Consider the following 24748-nt stretch of genomic DNA (forward strand, 5'->3'; position numbering starts at 1 on the left):
TTCATCCCACTTCACATGATAGGGGCAGCATGTTACAGATTTACTATTTTTTCTTAAAATATTATTTATTTTTACAAACAACCTAATCTATTGTGAAGTAATACCAAATGTTTATCTTTGCCTGGGCAGGGAACTGTTTATTCTTAAAAGTCTTTTGAGAGAAAGGAAGCTGTAAAAGAAAAAAAAAAAATCAGATTTATTCAAGTGAAAAATAGTTTGTCATAAGTGATACTCTTTCAAACTCACATGAGAAGCATCTACCTCTTTCTCTTGCCATCAGCTGACTGAAATGGTCAAGATTTTCAGACATCCTTATAGTAACACCATATAGCCATTGACTACCACAGTCACCAGGGTTCTTGCTTTGCTCAATAGTCTTGTAAATTGTGTAAAATGATTTTCAGTTATGATACTGAGATTATTTCAACAGTTGTGTTAGCAGTAAATATCGTTGCAATAACCTCAAACCCAAAACTTTCCTATAAATAATCAATGTTTTTGGAACTGCTCTTTTTGATTGTAATCTTATCCAGCCATACCTAGAATGGGACTTTAGTGGCACACTTGGTATCAATGCTATTATTAAAAATTTTTAATATAAGCAAAAGAGCATTTTTTTTTCCAGCACAGGTTATACCAGATTGCTAAGCAAAATAAACTTTACTGGCATTAAGAAGTCTTGATTGTCTTAATTTTTGGCCTAAAAATGCCACTAAAAGAATAAATATTTAAAGATACATATATCTTTAGTGAACTCAACTCAGAACATTGATGCAGGAAAAACATATGTATTCTTAGCCTAAATATTGAAGTTAATAGCAATATTCCTTATTTGGCTAGATGTACTCTAGAAAAGGTGTAAGGGTATTTTGGTTACATGCTGATTGGCTATGTACAATCTTATTAACGAACTATCCTGGTATAATTTGGCTCTACTACATCAAAATAAAGTTGCCACATTCCAACACGCTTCAGGGCTGGCCACGCACTGCAAATATTCAATGGAATAAGTAGCTTGGTGAAGAGTTGTGAAGGAGCATGATCCCCGATTGACACATCACTGCCAACATAAGTAGTGGATATGCACTTAAATGAGAAAAATCATACATTCATTGCTACAGTTTATTTCATTTCTGCAGAAGAATTCAGTTAAGCTTGGCAAAGAGCAGATTTGCTAGAATAACTACATCCACATTAATACAACCACGTTAGCAGAGCTTTGATACTATATCAAATGAGTTCACAGTACCTTTTTTTGTGATGGAATCCAATTTGGCAGCCCATGCACTGAATCAGATTTTGAGATTGACTCATCCCAATTTGCTGCTGCTTTGTTGTTGTTGAATCTTTAAGGTGGAGGGCTCTTGGGACTATGCCCATTGCCTCAAAAATCTTGCTGTGCACATGGCCAATATCTTAGAATTGTGATCCACTTGGGTGATTAACGGGAGGGTCCAAGTCAGCCAGCCCCCAGCATTATATTTAAATGATTCTGGCCTTTTGACTAGTTTAACTACATTAGTTAAAGATTTTGGTTCAGAACAGCCTTAATGATCAAATAATTGGGAAAAAAAATAAAGCTAATAGGCAAGTAAAATAAAAATAAAGCTAAAATGCAAGTAAGAAGAAAATACTCTAAAGACAAATGTTTAAGAAAAAAGTCATGTGCTTTATACTAAAACGGTATCTATGAAATTTGTACTTTGTGTCCATCTCTTCAAGATGAAAATACTGAGATGTCATACAGAAAGTTACTGCAAAATCAGACTCAGACTTATTCACATATGTAACTCTTACCTATTACAACAGCTATGGCTCCCAGTGCCAGTCCCAGAACCAGTATTAGGGGTGTAATGAGTAGTTTTCCAGCTGAAATGCAAAATTCATTTAACAATTCAAAGCAGGCATTTTATTTTGCCCTTTCCAACCATCCACAAATATTTTGATATTGGACTTCCAAAAGCTGGTTCATTTTTTTAATACTTTACCAGGATTCTTATTTATAAACTCATCCTCCAAATCCAGCCAGGAGCTATCACCACCCAGCCAGCTCCCTGCACACATTTCTCTTCGCCCTCTTCACCCACCAAAACTCTCTGAGTACAGTTCATTTTGTACATTAACGGTTAGCTTGCATTTACTTCTGTTTCCATTCTGAAATCCCTCAGGCATCGGCAGAAACATGATAGCTATAAAGCTACTATCGTTTGGCTTCTCCAGAATGCTACTGTTCAGCAACCACCCTGGAAAGATGCCAAGCAAACCAGCATCTTTGAGAGTTTAGGTTAGTTCAAGGCAATGAGACCATCACCTCTAAATACGCTTCTGCTTGCTTTAAAAGGCTGTGGTAAAGTCCTTATGTACAGTTGAGATTTAGGTCTAAATCAAACCACAGCCAAGTCTATTTTGGATCAACATTTAAAAGGACATGTTGCTGCTCCTACATGAGTAAGGCAACGAGGTTGTGCAGCACACCGGCTAGAGCGTAAGACTTTAAGAACAAATAAAACCTGCTCATATTCTGTATTTCCGTTGAGTTCATGATCTGTAGAAATGCATGGAGGGAAGGCAGGTTTCCTGCTGACACGCTTAAGCTCAAGCTGAACTTTGAATCCCCGTTAGCTTTCTTGTGTTGCATGGTTCCAACTAAATGGCAGAATCTCCCTGGCTGTGCTGGTTGAGCAGTTGGATCAAAGATGTCGCTTGTCTCTGCTGCTCAAAAAATGCAGCAGGGCAGGCACTTGTACTGATGCACCAGCAGCCTGATCGGGGTTAGAAATTAAGCAATTTTTTAAGTTAAGCGTGTGTTTGAGAGATCACCTCTATAAAGAAACGAAAAGTGAGTTCGTTACCTCTCTCTTCCCTACCCTTCCCTCTCTCAAGTCACTTGTATCACGTTACAGTAAATGGATTACTTCATTCAATAATGATGTAACCCTCTCATAACCCGAGCCACTAATTTGGGCAGTCTGAAGGAAAAATTAGATATTTTGGAAATATTTACAGCAGTTAAATGAATTGGCCCTTTTAATGTTCTGTTTTGATAGAATTTAAATTTCATAAGAGCGTTGTGGGTGGGAAACTTTAATTCCTAGAAGAAAAAAAATGGCAAACATTATTGGTATTACTATAGTTGCTAGGCATCCTAATGGTAGAACTTCTTGGGACTCCACTGTGCTGCATTCTATACACACAGAGATTGTCAAATAAGTTACTCAAGTGTAGACAGGAGAAGGAACGTAGAATGAGGAAAACCTCAAAATAACTCCAAACAAGAGTGATTGAAAGCATTTAAAAAATTACCAATTTCATTTGCTTTAATAGCATCATTACATCTTCTGTCCTGTTATGTATTCATGAAGTACCTAGCAATTGATTTTGAATAAAATTCGCCCACGTGAATTCAGGTGGTACTTAAGTGGTATCTTCAGTACATTTAAGACAGCTGAACATGTTTTTCCTTTTTGTGCAATTCATCACTAACTCTAGTTATAACCAAACATTCTGCCTTCAACAATGCAGCCAAATAATTACTATGAGAATGAAATCTCTAAGTCTGCTGGGACTGAAGTATAAAAACAATTTCACCTTACTGCACTGGTCACAGGACAAAGTTTCTCTAAAAAATGCTAGCTTAAGGGGGAGAGAAATGTCATCAAATTCAGACACCATTTCTGCTCCCAGTTTTGACTCTCCTCCCTGTAATTTCTATTAACTTTACAAAATCATTGGTTTATGAAGAAAAGCATGTTTAAATTTATGCAACCCTAAATGCTTTTCCCTGGTTTTTATTACAGAACAGTTTCTGATTGTAGGCACAAACGCTTCCCAACAGAAACCATGATAGCATGCCAGCCTGCCATGAAGCGTTCTTTCCTTTCTACACACCCCACCCACCTGGATCCAGCAGCAACAAGCCAAAAATCTGCACAAGGCTACAAAATCACCACATTTACTTCAGTATTTCCTCTGCACTGCAAGCACACAAAAGAGTCACAGAAGAACATGTACCTACCAACACCCCACCAGTCTCCCATTGACAGCCAAGATAATGTCCTCTTAATTGTCACTACTTAACTAACTAGCAGAGGCATTTTACTACAGGAATTCCAACCTTTATTTCTTGCCATGTGTTAATAAAATTTAGAGACTATGCTTCTAACAACCTATTTTTCTGCTACCATCTCCACTTTAACATCTTCTGCTGACTCTCAGAACAGAACCAAAATCCAGGCTTGTACAATAACACTTACTGATGATGATGCTCCCCCTCTTGCCTAATAAAGCCTTAATATGTTTACATTTACAGTTCTAGATACCAGGACATCTCTGATCCCAGGTGTGATCCTTAACTGGAATTAAACATTTCTGGATTTTCAACTTGATCTGAAACGATTAAGACTAGGAACCTTCAGTTCAAAACAAAACAACAACAACAAAAAGCAAAGATAATGACAAAGAAGGATGTGATGGAGGATCTAATAAAAGGAAGATACGAGAAGGTAAGCAAGCTATTCTTATTTACTCAGTTTCATCATAACAGAAGTAACCAGTGACATTATCAGGAATTGATTAAAAGAAACAGAGGAATGGAAGTACTTTCTTCACACAGCACATAGTGAAATCCTACAGCCCCTACTAGAAATGTTGTGGAAGTAAGAACTTAAGAACTGTGGAAAGTGAACTGAGAAAATGGTGAAGGATACATCTATTGATAGTTATTAAGCAACGGTTCAGACACAAACCTTAACTAAGGAAGTGACCAATGCAATGATTACTGGAAATAGACAGCGAGTGAGATTTTAATTCTAATTGACCACTGTTGGGGACAAACTCGTCAGGCAGACCTTCACACTTGCTAATTAACAGGCATAGAACAATTTTACAAAGATAGCTGATCTTGACAAATTTCCACCATTCAGGATGGCAGAATCCACAAGTTGAACTGACATTGTATCCCAGTCAGGGATTGTACCATCTCGGAAGAAAAATGTTAGGAGAGATGATCTTACAACAATATAATGCCGTCTTAAAAAAAACCAAGTGTGCACACCCACATGTGCATTTGTGAAGGAAATGGGGAGAAAAAAAAAAGGGGAAAGGGGGAATAAAAACAGGGGAAAGAAAATCTAGACTGGCTTACATATGCCAATCATAGTAAAAATCTAATCCAAAGGAGGAAGAGCAGTTAGCCAAATTCTTGAATCCTAACCTGATGTAAATAGTCTAAACTTTTATTTTTTAAAACTTTCATCTGAGTTCTGTAAGAGTTCTGGAATTTTTTGGCAGTTATTTGTGAAGTGTATCAGGATCAATACTAAAATTTAGAGCTCTAGAGATGATGGTGATTAAAGGTCATGAGTGCCAATGCAGAATCATTTGAATCATTGACAACTTGGCTGTAACAAGCTATTATAAAAATGAGGGCAATTACTACATACACTGGCAGGTTCAGCCAGCTCTGTCTCTATTCAAATGATGACGAGTCCTGTGAAAAGTAACACCAAATGACAGAGGTAGTGCTAGAGAGAAAATTTTAACAGAAAACCCTACAAGGAATTTAAGCTGAGGCTTTGAGCTTTGCCAGTCTTTCTTGGTTTACTAATTAAGGCAAACCACAAGTACACTTGCAAAGAGGATATGCAAAAAAAGTATCTTATACCTTCTCTATGCATGCTTTTATAAATATGAATATATACATCTTCCTCGATAAACTTTAAATCTTATATGCACTTGCACATTTCTTGATTGCCTCCAAGTCGCTGTTTGCAAATAAACTAATTTTCTTTCTTACTAGTAAAAGCTGTTTCTTTTTAAAATAGAAAGGCTATGTTATTGCTTTTCAAAACAATGAACAGGGGAAAAAAGAAAATTTTAATAGTAGTTATGCACATACAGTACACGCATATGTATTTTGGACTTTTTATGTGGCATTAAAACATGCTAACTGCATATTTGGATACCTTAATGTAAACCATTGCAAAAATTAAGACAATAACAACATAGTTTTTGGCAGATCTATGTTGTGTTACATTTGTAGCCTCATTGTCCATAGAAGGTTTAATCTTGGACAAAGGTTACCTATGATTTTGCACATGAGCAGCACATAGTTGGTAATGTCTCTGAGCACAGTCCCGTGCTATCACAGATGCTAATTCCACCAAATATACCAAGATCCATTTCAAAACAGCTTACAACACTGTTTGCCATTGTGACTTTTAGTAAAAGCTCTTCTGAAAAGTTACTAAACCGTTTAAATGGTTATTTAATTTTAGGCCTAAATTTATTTAGTAACAGTTTATACCCATGTGCTCATGGGCCAGCATTGTCTTTAATCTAGACTAGATTCTCTCACATGCTGAAATATTTATCTCTACAAAACGTATCAGAGTAGGCACATCCAATAATTCTGAATTTTTATCTACTTTGCTATTTATTTCTGTATTTTTAAGTTTGTTCAAAAGCCTCGTAAGCAAATAGGAGTTCCTTTTTTTTTTTAACAAAAACGTCCAGCTTTTGGCATCATATTCCTGTGAGAGTAATTAATACATTTCATTGTATGTTGTTTTAAGCTGGATTTTATCAGAACCAAAGCTAACAGTTAAAAGAATGGGTAAATGTGAGTTATTTGATTTTCCAAACCCAGATCAGGTTCAAATGCAAACAACACTTCATTGAAATGGATCCTTGACACAGAGGTTCATTTAAAAAAAGGTTCCTGCTCTGATCCATTTCCTCTATATGCTTTTAGAATTACAATCACAGCCAGCAACATGCATATGGACAGTATTTTTTCCAGTTTGCTTACAAATTGCAAAAGGTTTGGAAACAGAAGCTATCAGAAGAGGACACAATACTTACACTCACACAGTCCAGGGAGTGCAAATGCTAAATATTTAAATATATTTAATAAATCACCTTTTACATAACTAAACAACAGGCTGCCCATCCAAGACTTGAAACCTATAGTTTATTGCCCCCCCACCCCAATCACCTCATTGTGCGGCTCTCCACAAGGAACGTTTATCCACTCACCACAGACAGAGCCTCGCACTAATCTCCTTAGATGGGGTCTCTCGGGGAGGTAGCGGTATTTGCATCCAAAGATACTGAGGTTTGACGTGTGATCCCCGAAGAACCGGAGCTGGCGGTATCTCTCCCCACAACGGTAACAAAAATTAGTGTTACACTGTGAACAGGTCATGTGGTCACACCCTTCTGTTCTCTGGATGTGGATCTTTAAGAGAAGAAGAAGAAGAAAAAAGGAAAAGATCATTTCTCCCCCTTCCTAAGCACAGGAAAGCGGGCGCTACCTGGCACAGTCCGTGCCTCAGATGAAAAGACACCACAAGCAACCCCTTGCTTAACTCAGCATTTGCATTAATTAATACTGCAGCTGTACTGAGACAATGGTTTTCTAAGGCATGTGTCAGAGCATCAAATACGAGTTATGGTTGTTTCCAGATTTCCAAACATAATTTCCCATATAATCCTCCTTCTTTATTTAAAGACTTTGTATCTGAGTGATCCCTGCCCTTACTGAAAACTTGAGACACATTAGAACCAAACTTTATTAAAAATAAAAGCAGCACAGTAAATATGGTTATGACCTCTGAACTATGAACTCCATGGATGGGTTTCCCTCTTATGCCACCTGTGGCCCCGCTCCCTTTCTCATTACCATCACAAATTTGTCATTTTGTAATAAATGCCAGAAAGGCTCTGCTGTTAATGTTTTGGGGAAAAAAAAAATATGGTAGTGGTTGTTGTTTTTTATGGGTTTTTTTGTGTTTTTTGTTTGTTTGTTTGTTTTTTAAGAAAGGTTCCACAAACCACGTAAAAGAATTACACCAAGCTTTCATAATAATGCCCATAGTACAACATCAAGCTGGGCTGCCTAGGCTCTACATCCATCTTTCTGCTGTTCACCTGCATGAAAAAACTTCATACTCCATACCTGTATTTCCATGTACTCTTCTGCAAAACAGATACATTTACCTACTTTGCACAGTTTTTGTAAGGCTTTAGTTTTAGTTAATAGTTCTGAGAGTCTTATGAGAGAAGGTCGCGTTGGGGCTGAGTATTTCACTAAATCAACTACAATTACACAACTACTCCTAAATCTTGCCAGCTAAAACTATAGCTAACAGGGTGGCAAACACACACTTTTCCTAGTTCTCAAAATTGCTAAAGGCCCTCCCAACCTGGGACCATGCTTCACAACAGAACGGTAGATAAAGTTACCTAATAATTGAGGTTGGAAGCAACCCTGGGATGTCATCTATTTAAGCCCCTAGCTCCAAGCTGGACTAACTTCAAAGTCAGGTCAGATCGCTCCATGCCTCATCCCACTAGATGTTTAAAATGTCCTAGTATGGGTATGTCAGAGTCTCTTTGAGCAACCTGTCCTACACCTCACCACGCTCCCTAGGAATATTTTTTTCCCTTACATCCAATTGGAATTTTACTTGTTGAATAATTAATGCTTCCTGAAATTCTTATCCATATCTATATGTATTTATTTTGCAGGGAGGTACAGGTAAAGACAAGAAAGGCATCAGTGCTCAGTGGTCCTGCAAGCACCAGTGATGCTGAAAGCTCAGGGATGCTTGTGACTCCTGGGGTATCCGACATTCTTGAGAGGGTGAAGCGTGTTTGTGCTCTGGTACTGATCAGGGTTCATCTGAGAACCCTCACACACCTGAACACCTACTGAAACTGGCACTTTATACACATAACAAACTGAAGTACTTTTGGTTAAAGATTCCAGGGCAGATATAATTAAAAACTAGCTCCAAGTGCACCTGCCAACATCCTTGTGCAAACGACAGCACTCTCAGAATTTATATCTCTATGCTTCCAAATGCTTCTTCTATGCACAAGAAGGGAAAGACATTCACACACATACGAATAAAAGAGGATTGGGCTATAAAACCTTACTCTCTATTGAGCAAGTAGGAGACTTGCATTCATCCCACAGAAGGGATGCAAGTAAACTGACCAAGCAGTTACTTATGTGCCCTGAGGAAGGCTGCTGCTTGGTTCATTGTGTCATTCCCTCACATATATCACAGGTGCCCTGTTCTCCAGAAGCACCTGAAAAAAATACCATTGTTGGTAAACTTTATTAGCTACTCGACTTCAAAATTTTCACATTTAAGCATTTACTGCAAGTAGAGTGGAAAGGAAAAAAGTCTACCCAATACCATACCAACTTAAACATAATTTCTTAAGTTACTCACTTCAGAATAAAACAGTGCATATTGTTAGTTTGACTTTCGCCTGTACTTTCCAGCTTTTATATGGAAAATTGTTGACCCTACTCACAGAACCATAGTTTATTTCATTTGATTCCTAAATGATTAACTTCAAATGAAATTAAGGAATTTTAATCCTGAATTGTGGAGTTTGCACATGGGGCTTTATTGTATTATAACAAATTAACTTTAAAATTTAATTCCAGTTAGTTTTTCAGGGGACTGAAATTCAGACAACTATACATAACATTGTAATTTTAGAAGTACTGTTCCTTATCTGCTGATTCAGTGACATATCTCCATCTTAAAAATGTAAATGAGAGAACGAGATCTTATGAGACTAACATAGCTGTGGTTTTTTTTTTCTTTTTAAATCAAGACTATTTAACTCTCCTCTATCTTCTCCAGATTACCAACCCAATCTATTAAGTTACCATCCATCCTAATTGAAAATCTTTACAAGGCTGGAGCCTGTAAAAACCCTCACTGCAAAGACTAATATCAAAACTACTACATACTTATTTCAAAAAGAAATTTTCTTTGCTGGTTAGAAATTCAAGTACATGCTGGCAATAGCTTTATACGTTCTACCCTCAACATCTTTCAGAAATACCCACCTTTTGAACACTGCCTACTACCCTTCTACCCACGCTTTCCTAGAAGCAATCAAGCTCCAGTTAGCCAGCCACCACTCCAGTCACTCTAAAATCTACTTCTTTCCGTTCTACACCCTCCAGACATAGTGTCCTCTTAAAACATAAAGAAGTCGATATAAGATTTACTTTCTTATGGACACATATTGCAATTACATGTAGTTTATCTTTACTTCTTTAAAAATCAAAGTATTAATTTTTAGTGACCACTTATCTGCACATATACAAGCATCTTCAAAAGGTGCCAATTTGCAATAACTGATTTTACTTGCCTATATTTTTTGTTGCCAAAACTTTCCCTTTGATAGTGAGGAGAGACTTAATTAAGAAAATTAAAAAACCCTTCAAATCTTAGATGTGGAGATTGGACTCCCTATCAGACGCATGCAGACTGACAATGCCAGATGAACTTTGTATGATTCAGTCCAGCTGCTTTCAAGCCCAAGACATGACATTTCACCAGATCAACTTCAGCTGTGGTTCAGATGGACGTGCCTCCCTCCCCTCAGGATAAATGTACTGACAGAGATGGATGACGAATCTATAGGATGGGAAAGCCATCACCAATGGGTCAGATATCTCACAAGTGTTCCTGCCGCGCAGGCAATGCCGTGGCAGGCAGCCGGGGGAACGCAGGGGCTGGGAATGCAGCTGGCTATAGTCAGCTGCGGTCACACGGGGTTCAGTGCCTTGGAACAGCAGGAAAATTACACAACAGAAAAGAACACAGAGCTCAGTCTTAAGGAAACAAGTGAAGTAGCACAGTGGCTATTTCAGACCATCACATTACCACCTCTGCATGTTACATGCACTCTCCCACAAATCTTCCACGTAAATCATTTCCAAGAGATCTGAGATTAAGAGTGGCCATTTCTCCTCCAGTCCTGAAGAAAACCTGGTGCACAGACTTAACGGTTCATACACAAGCAAGGACTCTCCTCCCTTCAAAGGATGAGAAATAATTCACAGGGTACCTTCAAAAACTATGCCCCGAGTTATATGATAACACTCATATTAATCAGAACAGTAAATCCACAGATAAGAAGTAGATATTCCTCAATGTGCATTGACATCCTTGCTGTTGGCAGTTAAGCGAGAGCCACTGTTTGGTGCTTCCTCAGACAGTGGTGGTTTTGAAATCTGCAGTAAGGTAACACCAACATGAAGTTCTTCCTTGGTTGTCTCTACTGTAACAACACTTGAGGAAAAAAGGCATTTTGCTGCAAACCTGCTGTCACAAGAAGTTGTAAAAAAAACTCTTAAAATAGGAGTGGGGAAAGACAAACAAGGCTACAGACTTTATGAAAAGGCATCTAATAGGGTGTAGCAAATTTGCACTCATTAGCCAGCTCCCTCTATGTAGGGAGCCCTTTATGGACAAGCCTTGTTGAGAAAAATGGTCTAGGCTGAGTTTCTGAAAACAGTGTATAACAACTTTAGAAAAGGCTCAATTAAAACAAAAAAAAAGGTCAAAATTAATGATAGAGTTTTAAAAAGGCAGCATTTTGTAATATCTCCATGCTCATCTATAGTCACAAAATGAACTTACAGTTATGTATTTTGACAGCGTATAACATTTTTATTTGCTCATGTAAGCATATCTCAGAGAGATCAGGTAAATATAAGCTATTTCTATTTAGTACACTAAAACTGTATCCACCTATAGGAAAAAGTAATCAAGTTTAAGCTTATTTAACAGTGATGTTAGCATTCAAATTAGAGTGCTCGCATTTTCTGATCTCCTGCACACCCAGACAAGATAATAATTGTGCATTCTACCTCTCCATGGTATGTCTACTTGAAGAGTCTCTGTGTATATGTGTCTGTGTATATATATAATTACTTCCAGAAGATAGCTATGAAGTATGGTCACAGTTTACATTGTTATCAGTATCATATCATATTACCTGTAATTTTACAAGTTATCTCAGTAAAGAAATTCTACCTCTACTGAAGTTTCTACCTGTAATTTCTGTTAACTTCAGTTTTAGTGTAAAGGTTTAATACTAATATCTTGACACAATTTAATCTTGATGTTTTCTCAATCCATTTATTAATTTTGGCTCCTGCAAATTTTTAAACAACACATGAAAGAGGTTCTTTAAATAGAATATAAATCTGTTGTCACCTGAAACATTGCCTATGCAAACGTAGAAGGAGGAAAAAGATCAAATAGTATATTACCTACTCTGTTTTCTGTGTCACTCTTTTCTCTATTTTATTTGTAAATACAATAATCATCTGCTTCAATGTTATTTGTATAGAGATTTTGGGGGGTGGCTGGAGAGAGAGACAGAGAAAGTATTAGCTTCAATCCCCATGACTCCAAATGATTAACTCTTGGTATGTTTATTCCCACGTGCCCATACATGTATTAATACTTTAATGAAGAATGCTGCATAAGATGTATTTTTATAATTACTCAGTAACCAATTAAAAAAGAAAAAAGAATAGTACCACTAACCACTGGCTAAGTGCTTCTTTTGCTTACTTGCTAGTTACAGATTTGATTTAAAAAACAAACAAACAACATTGTTGATATAAACATTTTAAAGGTTGCAGGCAGGAAGAAATTTTTTCACCTCTGAAGAAAAAGATATCAGGAGTGGTGGTAACAATAACACCCTCTTCAATAATCACTTATAATACCACATTACCACATTGTTAACAAAGGTTCTTTTTCTATGCTAGTTTCATAACTTTCCATACTGCCTCCCACCATGCAGAAGGTTTTATTTTCTTTTAATTAAAAAAATAAACCTAAAGTCTTTTTGGAATTAGTAGCCAAACTCATGCAACTTCAGGCTTCAAAATTAGTGACTTAACCTGAATAAGTTCCAAGCATCCAGCCTTTTCTTTTGAAGATGGCAAACAAAGCTGTACATTTAGCATTTCAAATCTAAAATTTATTATGGATAAACATATTAGAGTTAGCAGTTTTAGTTCCTTCCTCTTTCCACCTAGCAGCTCTCTTCTCCCTGCTTTCCCACATTCATACTTTTTGCTTGGTGCATTTTCTTCTCTTTTTGGACAACTTGTTTCAATAGTTACCTCATTCACACTGTCATAAAATCTGAATCTGGACACAAGTCAAAGAATTAGAAACAAAACAGATACTACTTCTCACTCCAAAAGGAATAAAGTTTGTAAAAGGATTTCACTGTAAGACTTCCCAGAAAGTGAACATGTTTAGAACTGGCTCAAACATACCAACTCTTGTCAAACAGCAAGCTGTTAAAACTTTGTTCAAATGTCACATGTGCATGGGAGGAAGGGTAAACAACCAGCTGCTGATTTCAGAGCTTTCTGAGTTTCTCTCAGTGTTTTGAAATCTTTCAGTTTCGAGCTATGGCATCATAGGCATTTCTTTTCCCAAGACCAGAATAAGACACTTAGTAAACTGTTAAACATTCTCTTATTTACACAGGGTGAGGCTCAAAGTGTGACAAAGTATACGGCAGACATTTAGAAGTAAATCTTCCCATTCAATATTTATTTCCCACCAAATGTTCCGGTTTCCTTACTTTGTCCTCTCCATGAAGTAGATGTAGACCAATACAGGTTCAGATTAGGTACTCCCTTTCAAAAAAAACCAAAAAAGGGCAGTCTCCCACCATGAAGGTTTTGACTTGCTACTCTATCAGTAGCTGGAATTAAGTGCTGTGAAAAAAATAGTGAACAAATATAATGGCCACCTTCATTAACAGCAGCCAGGGCAGGGGTGTGCAGGGCTGCTGCATCTCATTTGAATAGTGGGAAATATTTCCTATCCTGGAAAAGATTAATGACATTTTTAGGGTGCAGGACTGCACTTCAGTGTTGAAAATTAAACTAATTAATGAGAAAGGCTTGTCAAGAACTGACATTTAATCCTAAAAAAGCTTCGGCTTTTGCCAAATCTTAAAGTCTCCCTTAGTTAACTTGTTGATAGAGTAATTTCTGCCTTTCTCAGAACATGAATCCAGCCAAGCTCTTTGGAAAACCTGACAAAGGGCATAATATTTCTCTCAAGCTTTCCAGTTCTTTAAAGCTTTATTTTAGGAATAATTTTGTAACACATTCAGTTTAAGTATACATCAAAGCCCACTCTTATGATTTCCATAATGTTTCTTTTACATGGAGAGGTTCTGCAGAATCAGTGCAGGAAAAACCAAGTAAAACATCTGATCTGTTTTTTTTCAGCAAGTCATTGACAACATTCTGCACAGCAAACGTGAATTTCGTTTCTAATGCTGAGCAGAACCTACAAATATTTACTTTAAATACAAATTTAAAGTGTTTGAAGTCACTACACCAAAGGAGAGCAGCTCACCTTGCATTTTGGACACTTCTGGGCATTCCTCTGCCCATGTTCGATTTCGTTGGCCCAGTGACGCAACAGCTTGTCTCCTTTCTTGTACTCTTTGCAGTTAACACCTTCATGCCAGGGAGAGTGGCACTTGAAACACCAGACAAATTGGCAAGACGGACACTGGATCTGTATAAATGAGAGAACACCACACATTTGCAAGCTGGTTGTCAAACCAACTGGAAAGCCCATTTTAAAACCACTGCTCAGAGTAGCTGCCCAGCAAAGGTTTAACATCTTTTGAAATGTCTGTTTTAAAAACACAAGAAGCTGTTGAAGCTAACTTTTTTTTTCTTGTTTTTAAAGAGAGAAAACACAGAACTAATTTCTGAAGTCAGGAAAGGCCCCAATCAAACAAAGCACGAAAACCAAATTCAATGTGTGGCTCAAACACCAAAAGGCAAAATCCAGGAAGCTTATTCAGTTGCCTCCAATACACACACGAGATCACCTCAAAATCAGGAGTCAGTTTTCAGTGTGGTGGATCTGAGTCTTCTAGTTATAAACACTGCCAAGGCTATCACCAGGGAATAACGGGTCTTCTGAAGGGGCTCTACGGAGCTCAGAATGGGTTAGGAAGCTTATATTAGAAATGGTCCTGGGAAAAAGGGGCCAAGTGCAAGGGTCTCAATCAAGTGCCACAACTACCACCCGGAAGTCAGGTACCTCCTTTTGCTCCTGATTGTGAAAGGGTCAGTTGAAGCTGCACCAAACCACCCGCTTCCTACAGACAACACCTAACATCAAAAAATACAAGTCAAGCTCCCTAAATTGAGAAAGGATTTATTCTTCCCACTTCCTGGGTTTTACATAATTTCGTCCAACAGGTACCATTGTCACCAGGTCTTCCTCCAGAGCCTGGGTATGTTTTTGAAAAACAGGCTACAGCAGCTGCTGTGGTCATAGAATAAACACAGGCACATTGCAGGTGCTTATCTGATACGAAACTGACCTCCTACCTGGATCATGACCGAGACATTTAGTTTTTCACCTTTAATGTTTCACATTAAAAATCTAATTGACACAATGGCTTAAGCTGAGCATTTTTATGACCTTAGCTGACACATTTTTCAGTGGTTGTCTTTAACTTCACCTGTAGAAAGCAAATGTGTGTTTGTTGTTGTTATGTTTGTTTTTTTCACACTGCAGCCGTGTATAACATTCATAGCTTCATTTGTATAAAATGATGTACCTCTGTCTGTACAGCACTGGTTAACCAAGTATTTTACCTTCAATGGTGGCCTGTATGATGAGGTGCTCGATGCATCACTTCAGCTTACCTCTTTATGTCAATCCACATCTACAGATCAGCAAGTGCAAGAATGGGAGTTAATGGTCAAGAGAGCTAATACTTTTCTCCTTACCCATAAGACAGCAATTTCCCCTCCAAGATCCTTTGACTGGGCATAAGGCTAAAGTACAAAGAAGGGAAGCAGCATCAAAAAGTTGACTGATTTTCCTATTATAATGCATTAACATTTTTGTGAGTTATAACACCCTCTACTAGCCATTGTCCTTGTAAAAATATATATTGTATGTGCATATAAGTATTAGAATACATATGTTTCCTTCATATCAAGCAGACTCAAAGAAAGTGTAACATTAAAATGTATGAAATTCTGATATCCTGTACCCAGTGCAAGTATGAGTTACTGCTTTGTATTGCTATTATACAAAGTGACCTTTCTGCTAAGGTACACACTGCGAAACCTCACACAGAAGAAAACTGCGCTTATGCTTTCTGTCAAGATACCGAAGACCCAGGTAGGCAGCACAAAAGTTGGAAAGAACAATAAAAGAAACTTGCTTGCAGGGAAACAACCCATTAAGGCTGCAATGCATGGATTACAAGCATTATTACTTTTTGCATGAAAACACAATCATGTCTAACGCCAAGATAAAGTATAAAACCAAGGCAATAACATAACCAGTGCCCTTTCTCTAATATGTTGGTCTACTGGCCCAGATGCTACACCTAAGGGTCTACATGACCCTGCATCTCTGCTTCCCAGATGAGTTCTCTTAATGAAACCAGCTTAACAAAAAAGAGAAAAATTCCCTCTAAAGAATCTAAAGAATAGGATAAAACTTGCTACTAACCAAATTAACATGGAGCACTGATCCATGTTTCCACAATCCTTTAGAAACCAATATGCACAACACAGATTTACTAATGATTATCCTGCCCAATATCTCCATATCTTTTTTCCCTTCTTTTTTACCCAAGTTTACATTTTCAATAATGCACACCATGGTGACCTGCTGCTGGGAAGACAGAGTGTAGTAGGTATTGCATTGTATTACTCAGTATTTGTTACGCCAAAGATGAAGTTTGTAGCCAAATTAAGTGTTCTGCAGCCTGAAAGTTTTTATCAGTTGCAGTATTCAGACATTTGAGATGGAATACGAATGTTAAAAAATACAAACACAAACCAACAGATCTGGGAAGTGGCAAGTTAAAGCTTCTTCCTTAAATAAAATGCCAGTATATTTTAAAACATAAGTTTTGTGGGGTTTTTTGGGTGAAAATCTGACACAAATCCATTGCAGGTTCTATCTTTCTATTATAGCATGTATATAACTGCAAGAAATATAGCAGCCACCAGGATATATATTTAATCTTACCCATGCACACTGACTACAAGTATTGAAATACAGAATGAGGCTAGAACCAGATGAACTCAGAACAACATTTGTTACTATGAATGGCCCTGACTAACTGAAGTAAACTAGTGGGAACTGATAACTTCATTACAGGTTTGGAGCTCTTACTTTCCTCTTCCACCTGCCAGCCCTAACAGCACCTTCCACGAAACTGCACTGGTAAATATTTTTTACATTTTGAAAGGGCCACTTGACTTCTCTTAGAGCAGTCTTCCAGATTCTTATTCCATGCTTTCTCTGCTTTTCTGACAGCAAAAAAGTCAAGTACGATTTGCTTTATGCTTCAATATCAGTGCACGAAATCATAATGACACAGAAATGCTATTTACCTATAATTTAAAGTAGTAAAATACATTATAGTCCAGCAAAGCAGACAAACTGTATCTGAAAACAAAGCATTTATATAGAGGTTTTAGAAATAAGTTTTTCCTCACACACATTTTTCCATTTATTTATGACTTCCATCTCAGTTGATCAGAATTGACAGGATGGATACACACACAAACTTCTACACCTTCTGGAGATCAGTCTCCCTTGAAATAGAAAAGATTATACAACTTCTCATAATAACCCTTTTGGTTCTCAGCTTTCTGAAACACTGACCTTTGAGGCTAACATTTTCCATTTTCTTAGCTAGTCTCTTTACTGCAAGCTATTTTAACTATCATTTTCCTTCCCTCTCAGAAGAAGACCTTTCAAAATTGGTAGGTAACAGCAATAAGGAACACTGGTCAATGTGAGATGACAACAGCAAAAATGACCACACATTAAAAATACTGTGAGAGCCTGAAGCTGCAAAAAGCTTAGTGGGATTTTCTGCTGCTTAGTGGACCGCTACCTATAGAATAGGATGGCCGAATTGTGCAGCTGATTACACAAATTACAATCTCTAGCTACATGGTCACTTTATTCCAAAATAAATACGGGCTTCTGCCAAAACAGTTGTCTCCTCTATCACCAACCCATCCCTTCTACTGTACCAGCTGAAAATGCAAGCAACAACAAAACAAATCTTGTCTCCCATTGGAGCTGATCTTTGATCCAGCTCCCAGTGTGACACCAAAACTTCAACATGAGCAAAAGCAAGCTGGTAGGAACAAACAGCTGAGAGAAAAGAGGGAGAGCACCATGTCCGCAGCAGTTCAGGCTCAAGGCAGACCGGAGTGATGTGTAACTATGAAGATATCTGCTACTCAAGGTTAAAACCTGATCCCAAAAGGCGGGAAGTGACTGATATGAACTATACAGATCCACTCCATCACAGCGTCTTTGCAGGTACAGATTCCTACTAGTTCTAGAGCACCAAGCTTCAGAAACTCTTGACTAGTTCTAACAATAGATAGTTCATATAGCAACCACATCGAAAAACACAGTTACATTTCCAAAGCTAAGCACTCAAGCCCCTCTTTTATGTGATGGATATCTCTTGACAGAAGTGAACAAGAAAACTTCATTATAAACCTCACAGGTTGATGAAGGAGAAACAGACTCTAAGAATCAAGAACTGCTCCTTCATGGAAGTTTAAAGAACTGACATAAAAACAACAGGTGAAATCCAGGGCTTAGGGGAAAGCAAAAAAAAACCAGACAGACACCCTCCTCCCCCTCCAAAAAACAACTCTCACAGAACAAGTCAACATACTCATTCTTATGAAACCCATATCTGTTCCATGCATAGGAACTGAATTACCAATTTTTCAATTTGTGCCAATTTCCTTTTGCACTTTGGTACACCAGCTTTGACTAAAGTTTTATTAGGATCTTGTCTACAACCAGGTCTTACACTCCCAATTTATGTCATAAGAGAGGGGGCAGGGTTATTTAAAGTTGGATCCATTTGTGATATAAATATTTGATATAGGAAAATAAATAGTCACACTGCTCTACTGTGCTGTCCTAAGTCATGCTAATGGAAGAAGAAAGGTTTGGCTAGCAACTTTCCTTTTCTTCCCCTCCTCCTTTCTCAACATAAATGCATCAGTTAACACTCTAGGCTTAGCACACCAAGACTCTGCTCTCAAAAATGAAACACAGCAGCCACAAACTGAACTGCTGGGCTTAGATCAGTTTAGCTCACATAAACCAGCAGTAAGGAAAATTAATCTAATAACTTTGCTACCTCTTTAAATTTAGATGTTACGTTTATTTATAATTTTGAAGTGTATCAAATTTTAGGAATGCCATTAGTAGCATTCCAAAAATATCTGCTCAAATGTACTCTTGGGTTTTACAATGTTTTCCTGCTGCAGTGTATAGGAAAGTGAGGGTACTGGCACTAAGCCCCTGTGTGCAGTCATCCTACTAGCAGGCTTGTGCGCAGATTTCCCCACGCATGACTCAGTTCTTCTGAAGGCAGCACTTCCAGTGCTGGTACAGAATTCCTCTGGTGCAACTGCTGTTTATAATGCTCCTGTGTGAATAAGCAAGTCTCCCAGTCTCCAGCGGGATGTCTCCTATGCTATATGCAGAAGAAACTGAGTCTGTACCTCCAAAGAGACTATAATTCAAGGCACAGACAGCTTACCATACAAACAAGTCACATGAGAATCCAAGAAAAGTGAGATAATAATGGTCCACAGCTACATGTGTATGTAATTACTTACATATATACAACGTTATATATAGTCTTCCTTTTACATCTTTATCCCTGCAGCAAAACTCTTTCTTGTGCTAAGCTTAAAATAAGTCACTAAAACTATACCTATGCCAGAAAAGAACACAAGTTCAGGGAGCAGGTTGAAGCCCTGGGCTATGATCATCTGTGCTGTTTGCTATTGCTTTCCTAACTATATTTCTGGCCAGCAACAACTAGACATTCTTCCAGGCAACACCTGGCCACAGCTCAAAGGACACATTCAGCCAGAGTCTGTTCCCAGGAGACTTGAGCTCTCCAGATCAGAGCTACACATAAAACATCACTACAGGACCAGCGAACTGCTTGTACTATTTAATGCATCACAGAGCCTCCCAATTCCTTCTGATTATGATTTGTAGGGAAGTGGTGGGAATATTTTAAATCACAAAAGAGCACTGGTGGGTAGAATGACCCATTTTGAGCCTTGAGGAATATTCTCAGAGTTGGCATGCCCATGACACAACAACTGCACCACTTGTGACCCTCACTGGTGGGACAGTAACGGCCGCTGGTGCCTTACGAGAGGCTGCTGCAGAGGCATTGCAACATCTCATCTGCCCTGGACCGCACAGCCTGCCCACATCTGAGGGAATGCCAAGCGGATGCGTGAAGAATGGCTGTGGGTGGAAGGAATTTTACCTGCAGTTTCAAATTTCTCCACCTCCATGTAAGGTGCCAAAAATCTAAAAACGATGAGTCCAGCAGACATTGTGGCCTGTAATTCACGCACTGCACAGATATATAGAAGAAGCTCATAACTCAGAGTTAGCTTTACCAAGGTCTCAACCCCACTGGATACAGAACCTTGTACCTTTTAATTTCCATACTAGGTTGAATCTTGTGCTGTGTAATTAGGGCTATCTAAACAGTCATCTAAACTCCTACTGAGAAGAACTGGTTTGTCCAGGAAAGGCCAGCTTAATCATGAAATTAACCACAATGAATCTAATAACCGGATGGAAAACTTAACACAGAGCATGATGCTGCAGACAGAACCTTCATCTTCTGGAAATGAGATGGATCTTCAGTAGCTCAAAACTTCTTCTAACTGTATTCTCTTGCTTTTTGTCTTTGATTGAAATCAGAGTATAAGCAAATCTTCTACTTAAAGAAATGCTGGAAAAGTGGTGTTTTTCTCTCCACCCCCCTCCCTCACCCCCCATCTCCGCACTGGATCATATTTCTCGTTTTCTGTATTGTGAGTGATGAGACTAGAGTAATGTATAACCTTTGGTAAGAGGATGAAGAAATTAAAACCAAGCAGCATAACAGGCCAAGAATCTCATTCTAAGGAAGGAGTAAGTCAACTGCCTAACTCCATAAATGCCCAGAATTCATTTGCTCAGAGTATCAGGGAAAACTTATCTCTGCTGGAGCTGTGTCTCTAAAACTAGTTAGAGTGATAACTTCCCTTCTCTAGTCTCTTCTGATAGTGATCATATTGTTTGCATGTCAGAGAGAAAATACTCTTTAAATTGTGTGTCAGGACAAAAATTACACCACCTGCCAAAGAAATAAGGACTGAAGATCAACTGCTTGAACTGTTAGAAATCAATTAAGTAGTTAATCAATGATGTACTACAGATTCATATTCCTAATCACAGCTTGCACACAGCCCCAGTGATCCAAGAAAGCTCAATTGATGCCCACCAAGTGCTGTCCTACTTTTGCGGTGCCATCTAACCCACAGCCCTGGCAAGCATGCTCACTTTGTATTTGTTCTCCAATTTGGCAGGGGTAGGAATGTGGCCTCTCCTCCGGAAGGTTGTAAAGTGCTTGCACTGAGGGCATGGCTTGGTGCTGGAGTCAATGCGGCTGAGTTCCAGGAAATATTTGTACTTGATGATGTCATCGTGGGGCAGGTTATAAAGGACAGTTGTTTCATCCAGATGTTCATTGCACTCTGTGATCGGGCATTTTATATCCGCTTGTCCCAGCTGCACCTGTGTACGGAGAAACCCAGAAGAGCTGTAAGACCTTTTGCTTGACAAAAGCAAGCAAGCATTTCTGAATTTTGTGAGAAAATTTAATTTCAAGTACCGTAACAACCCACAGACTATCAAGTACATTGTCTCAGAACTACTTTGACTTACTCCAAACACACTGCAGTTTTTCTAGAAGATATTTTCAAATCCAAACAGAAAGGCTAATTACCCTTATGCAGTTATTAAATGTCTAGTCTCAGTGTATGCACCATGGCTTCACTGAACCAAAACATGAGCCCTAACTAGCAGCACTCATCCAGAACTCCACGCTTTGTGTGCAATGGTCAGCACTCCACTATCACAGCTCATAATGGCTGTGAGAAAGCAGGCAATGGAAACTTTTATATATTGTTTCACTGCAAAACATGCTGGGAATCACTGCGTGGATAAATTAAAGTCAATTCAGGATCATCAGAGTCTAGCAGCTCTGACTCAGCGCTAGGCCTGAGCTGGCTCCTGGTCAGCAAGCTCAGTGCCTCTGCAGGCTGCTTCCAGGAAGCTCCTCACGCACCACCCAGCATATGCACCAAGTGTTAGCTGAGCCTGCGGCTGACCAAAATAATAAATTTTCCCAGAACTCAGAGTTCAAAATAACTCACCAAAACCCCCCAAAAACCCTTAACAAAAACCTCTAAAAAGATGATGAAAACAAAAGCACACACAGAAGCAAGCTCAAGTTTAAAAGGGATTAAACTGTTGCTGACCTAATGAACCCTGGTGGTCCCAAGCTGATCCATATGGTCAGATATTCACGTGTTTCCAGAGCTCCCGGATCCAAGAAGAGCACTGCACCCTGGTCTGCACCCTTCACGCCTGGCAGGCTTTAACAGCTCGGACTCTGTGCCAAAACACCAGATCCTACTTGGTCTGGGAGCAGCAGAGTTGCATTTGCTTGGCACTGAACCAGAGTTAATAAATCGTGCTGAGTCTCAAGAGTCTGCAAGGACCCAGCTTGAGCATGTTTGTGTATCCCTCAAGTAATCTTGAATGAACGAGTGCCGACTGTGCAAGTAAAGCTGACCACAAGCCCAATTCCTTCATTAGCAAGTATCTCCATGCAGAGAAAAAGGGGTTTAATGGTGTAACCAGCATCTCTTTCTAGGAATTACTGCTTCGAGGTTGGCAAGTTTGATTTCCCTAGACAGCTTATTCCTTAGCATGGTTCATTATGGCAGCCTGCCAAACAATACACTAAATATGGTAGGTACACCTCAGATTTGCATGCAGATCTTACTGCTGCATACTGGTACCAGAAGACACAAAGACTCCACTAATGCAGTATTTAAGCTAAGAAAGGAGGAAAAAAACCCACAAACCAACACAACACAACCCTGTCATTGCTGCCTCAGCAATGGAGCCATATGGGCTCTAGTTGAATGATAATTAACTGAGTCAGGAGCCAGGGGATTAGAACAGTCATAACAAAATGGTATAAAAATCCAAGCTTCGCACTGACTTCAAAAAGATCCCTATTGTACTGCCTTTGTTCTCTCAGCAGTGCAGCTAAACCCAAGCAGAGCAAAGAGGTTAGGTGTATATTAGGGAGTGAAAAGCAGGGTGAGGACAGTAGCAGCCCACCCCAGACCAGAGCATGGCAGAGATGACCTGGACAAGCACTTGCTGCAGCAGTGCCCTGTGCAGCCACAGCTGAGGGCGCAAGCAGAGCTGCCTGCGCCAGAGGAGAGGCGGCTCCCCCACCAATACAGCCGCTCTCAGGAGGGAACTCCCCGAATTTCATTTCCAGCTGTAAGAGATGAGCAGACCACATGCAAATAAGGCTAGGCTCAGTTTGGCTTTTAAATGGACCAGTGTTAAGTACAGTAGGAGTATGTACTCAAAGGTATTAAAAAAAACAACAAACCAATCCAGAACAACACAACCAACACCCCACAAACTACACGCTGGGGAATGTCCACATTTTATACCTGTAGGATACTAATTCACCTGCAGCAGCATGTGAAAATTTAGCTCTGGCATATTATGTATGACCTTTGAAAGTGCCTTCCAATCCAAACTATTCTATGACTCTATGACATCATCAGAGTGACTCTTCTCAGAACAATCACCCAGTACATCATGGAGCTGTGCTTAAAAAGAGCATGATCAATGCAACACTAGAACACCTGAACATGCTAAACTAGGAAAACTATTTGCCACAGAAATATCAAAAGCTACCACGCTACTGGAAGGATTATTATAGACTTCTGTTTAAATAAAGTGTAGGTAGAACAATTTAAGGCCAAATAGTCAAATTAATCCCACCTAGGACTACTTCAGGGTTTCAAGGGTATTTTTAAGCATTAGGGAAATGCTAAAAGAGGCAAGTCCTTTTTGCTAAGAGTAAAGTAAGCTATGACTGAGTAACACTTCAGAGTGAGAAGGCACATTGTATCTGTCATCTAAGCTGGTACTTAAGAAGTACTGCTTATAAATGCTAGTTAGAACAAACCTGCATTTATAAAATGAGGCAATACAAAGCTGAACACTTTCTGTATTTCATGCCCACATAGAATATGATTAATACATGTGGTAAGAGTCAAGTGTGGTTTCAGTGTTTATTTTGAAAATATGTTTTACACCCACTTGAAGTAAATCATTTTTATCCTCTGTAATAGTTTCAGCCTTTCACATTTGGCAAAGATTGATCCTTTTCCTGTGTTTTGAATAGGACTGAAGTGAACAGAGCTGGTTTGCTTATTAGCAGTAACTTCAATGGAGCCTTGTCTTACCAAAACAGTCCATCTTTGTTTGTGCACCAGCATCAGCAATTGATGCAATACAGCTTTAGAGGTAGCCTGCAGACCCTAGAGGTGCTACAGAATGGGAAAGAAAAAAGAAGAGAAAATCTCTTATAACATGGGCAAAGTAACTAGTTTTATTCTTTCCCTTGATTTTTTTTAAGACGTTTTGAAGAGCCTTATCCTTCAGTATCAGCTTATCACAATGTCAAACCCCCAAGTTTTAAGAAGTCCTTGAATTTCAAAATACCACTTTGTATTAAGAACTTAGGAACTCTTGGTATACACAACAGCATGGTGTATTTTCACAGCATGAGGAACAATTCAGACACGTCTAAAAGCAGCTGAGCTGTAGTACAGTGGTGAATGTCAGGCAGCATCCAGTTCTCACACCCAGCTGTGCATCACTCCTGTGAAGCATCTCAGGAGGGGCCAGCTCTGCTTACAATTCATGGGGATAAAACAGTC

General features: G+C 38.8%; 1 protein-coding gene across 2 annotated transcripts in view; it reads right to left on the bottom strand.

The window, feature by feature from the left end:
- RNF217 (ring finger protein 217) overlaps window positions 1-24748 on the bottom strand; it is a 64628-nt gene that overhangs the window by 9801 nt on the left and 30079 nt on the right. The window contains exons 2-5 of one of the 2 annotated variants that reach the window (XM_082050116.1): window positions 21267-21500; window positions 14223-14387; window positions 7036-7237; window positions 1798-1869 (exon numbers count right to left, since the gene is read on the bottom strand). In XM_082050116.1, the coding sequence (XP_081906242.1) occupies window positions 1798-1869; window positions 7036-7237; window positions 14223-14387; window positions 21267-21500 (673 nt within the window). The remainder of the gene's footprint in view (window positions 1-1797; window positions 1870-7035; window positions 7238-14222; window positions 14388-21266; window positions 21501-24748) is intronic. The other variant, XM_082050117.1, reaches the window with a different exon arrangement.

The sequence above is a fragment of the Streptopelia decaocto genome (assembly GCF_964273445.1).
Source record: "Streptopelia decaocto genome assembly, chromosome: 3".
NCBI classification, from domain to species: Eukaryota; Metazoa; Chordata; class Aves; order Columbiformes; family Columbidae; genus Streptopelia; species Streptopelia decaocto.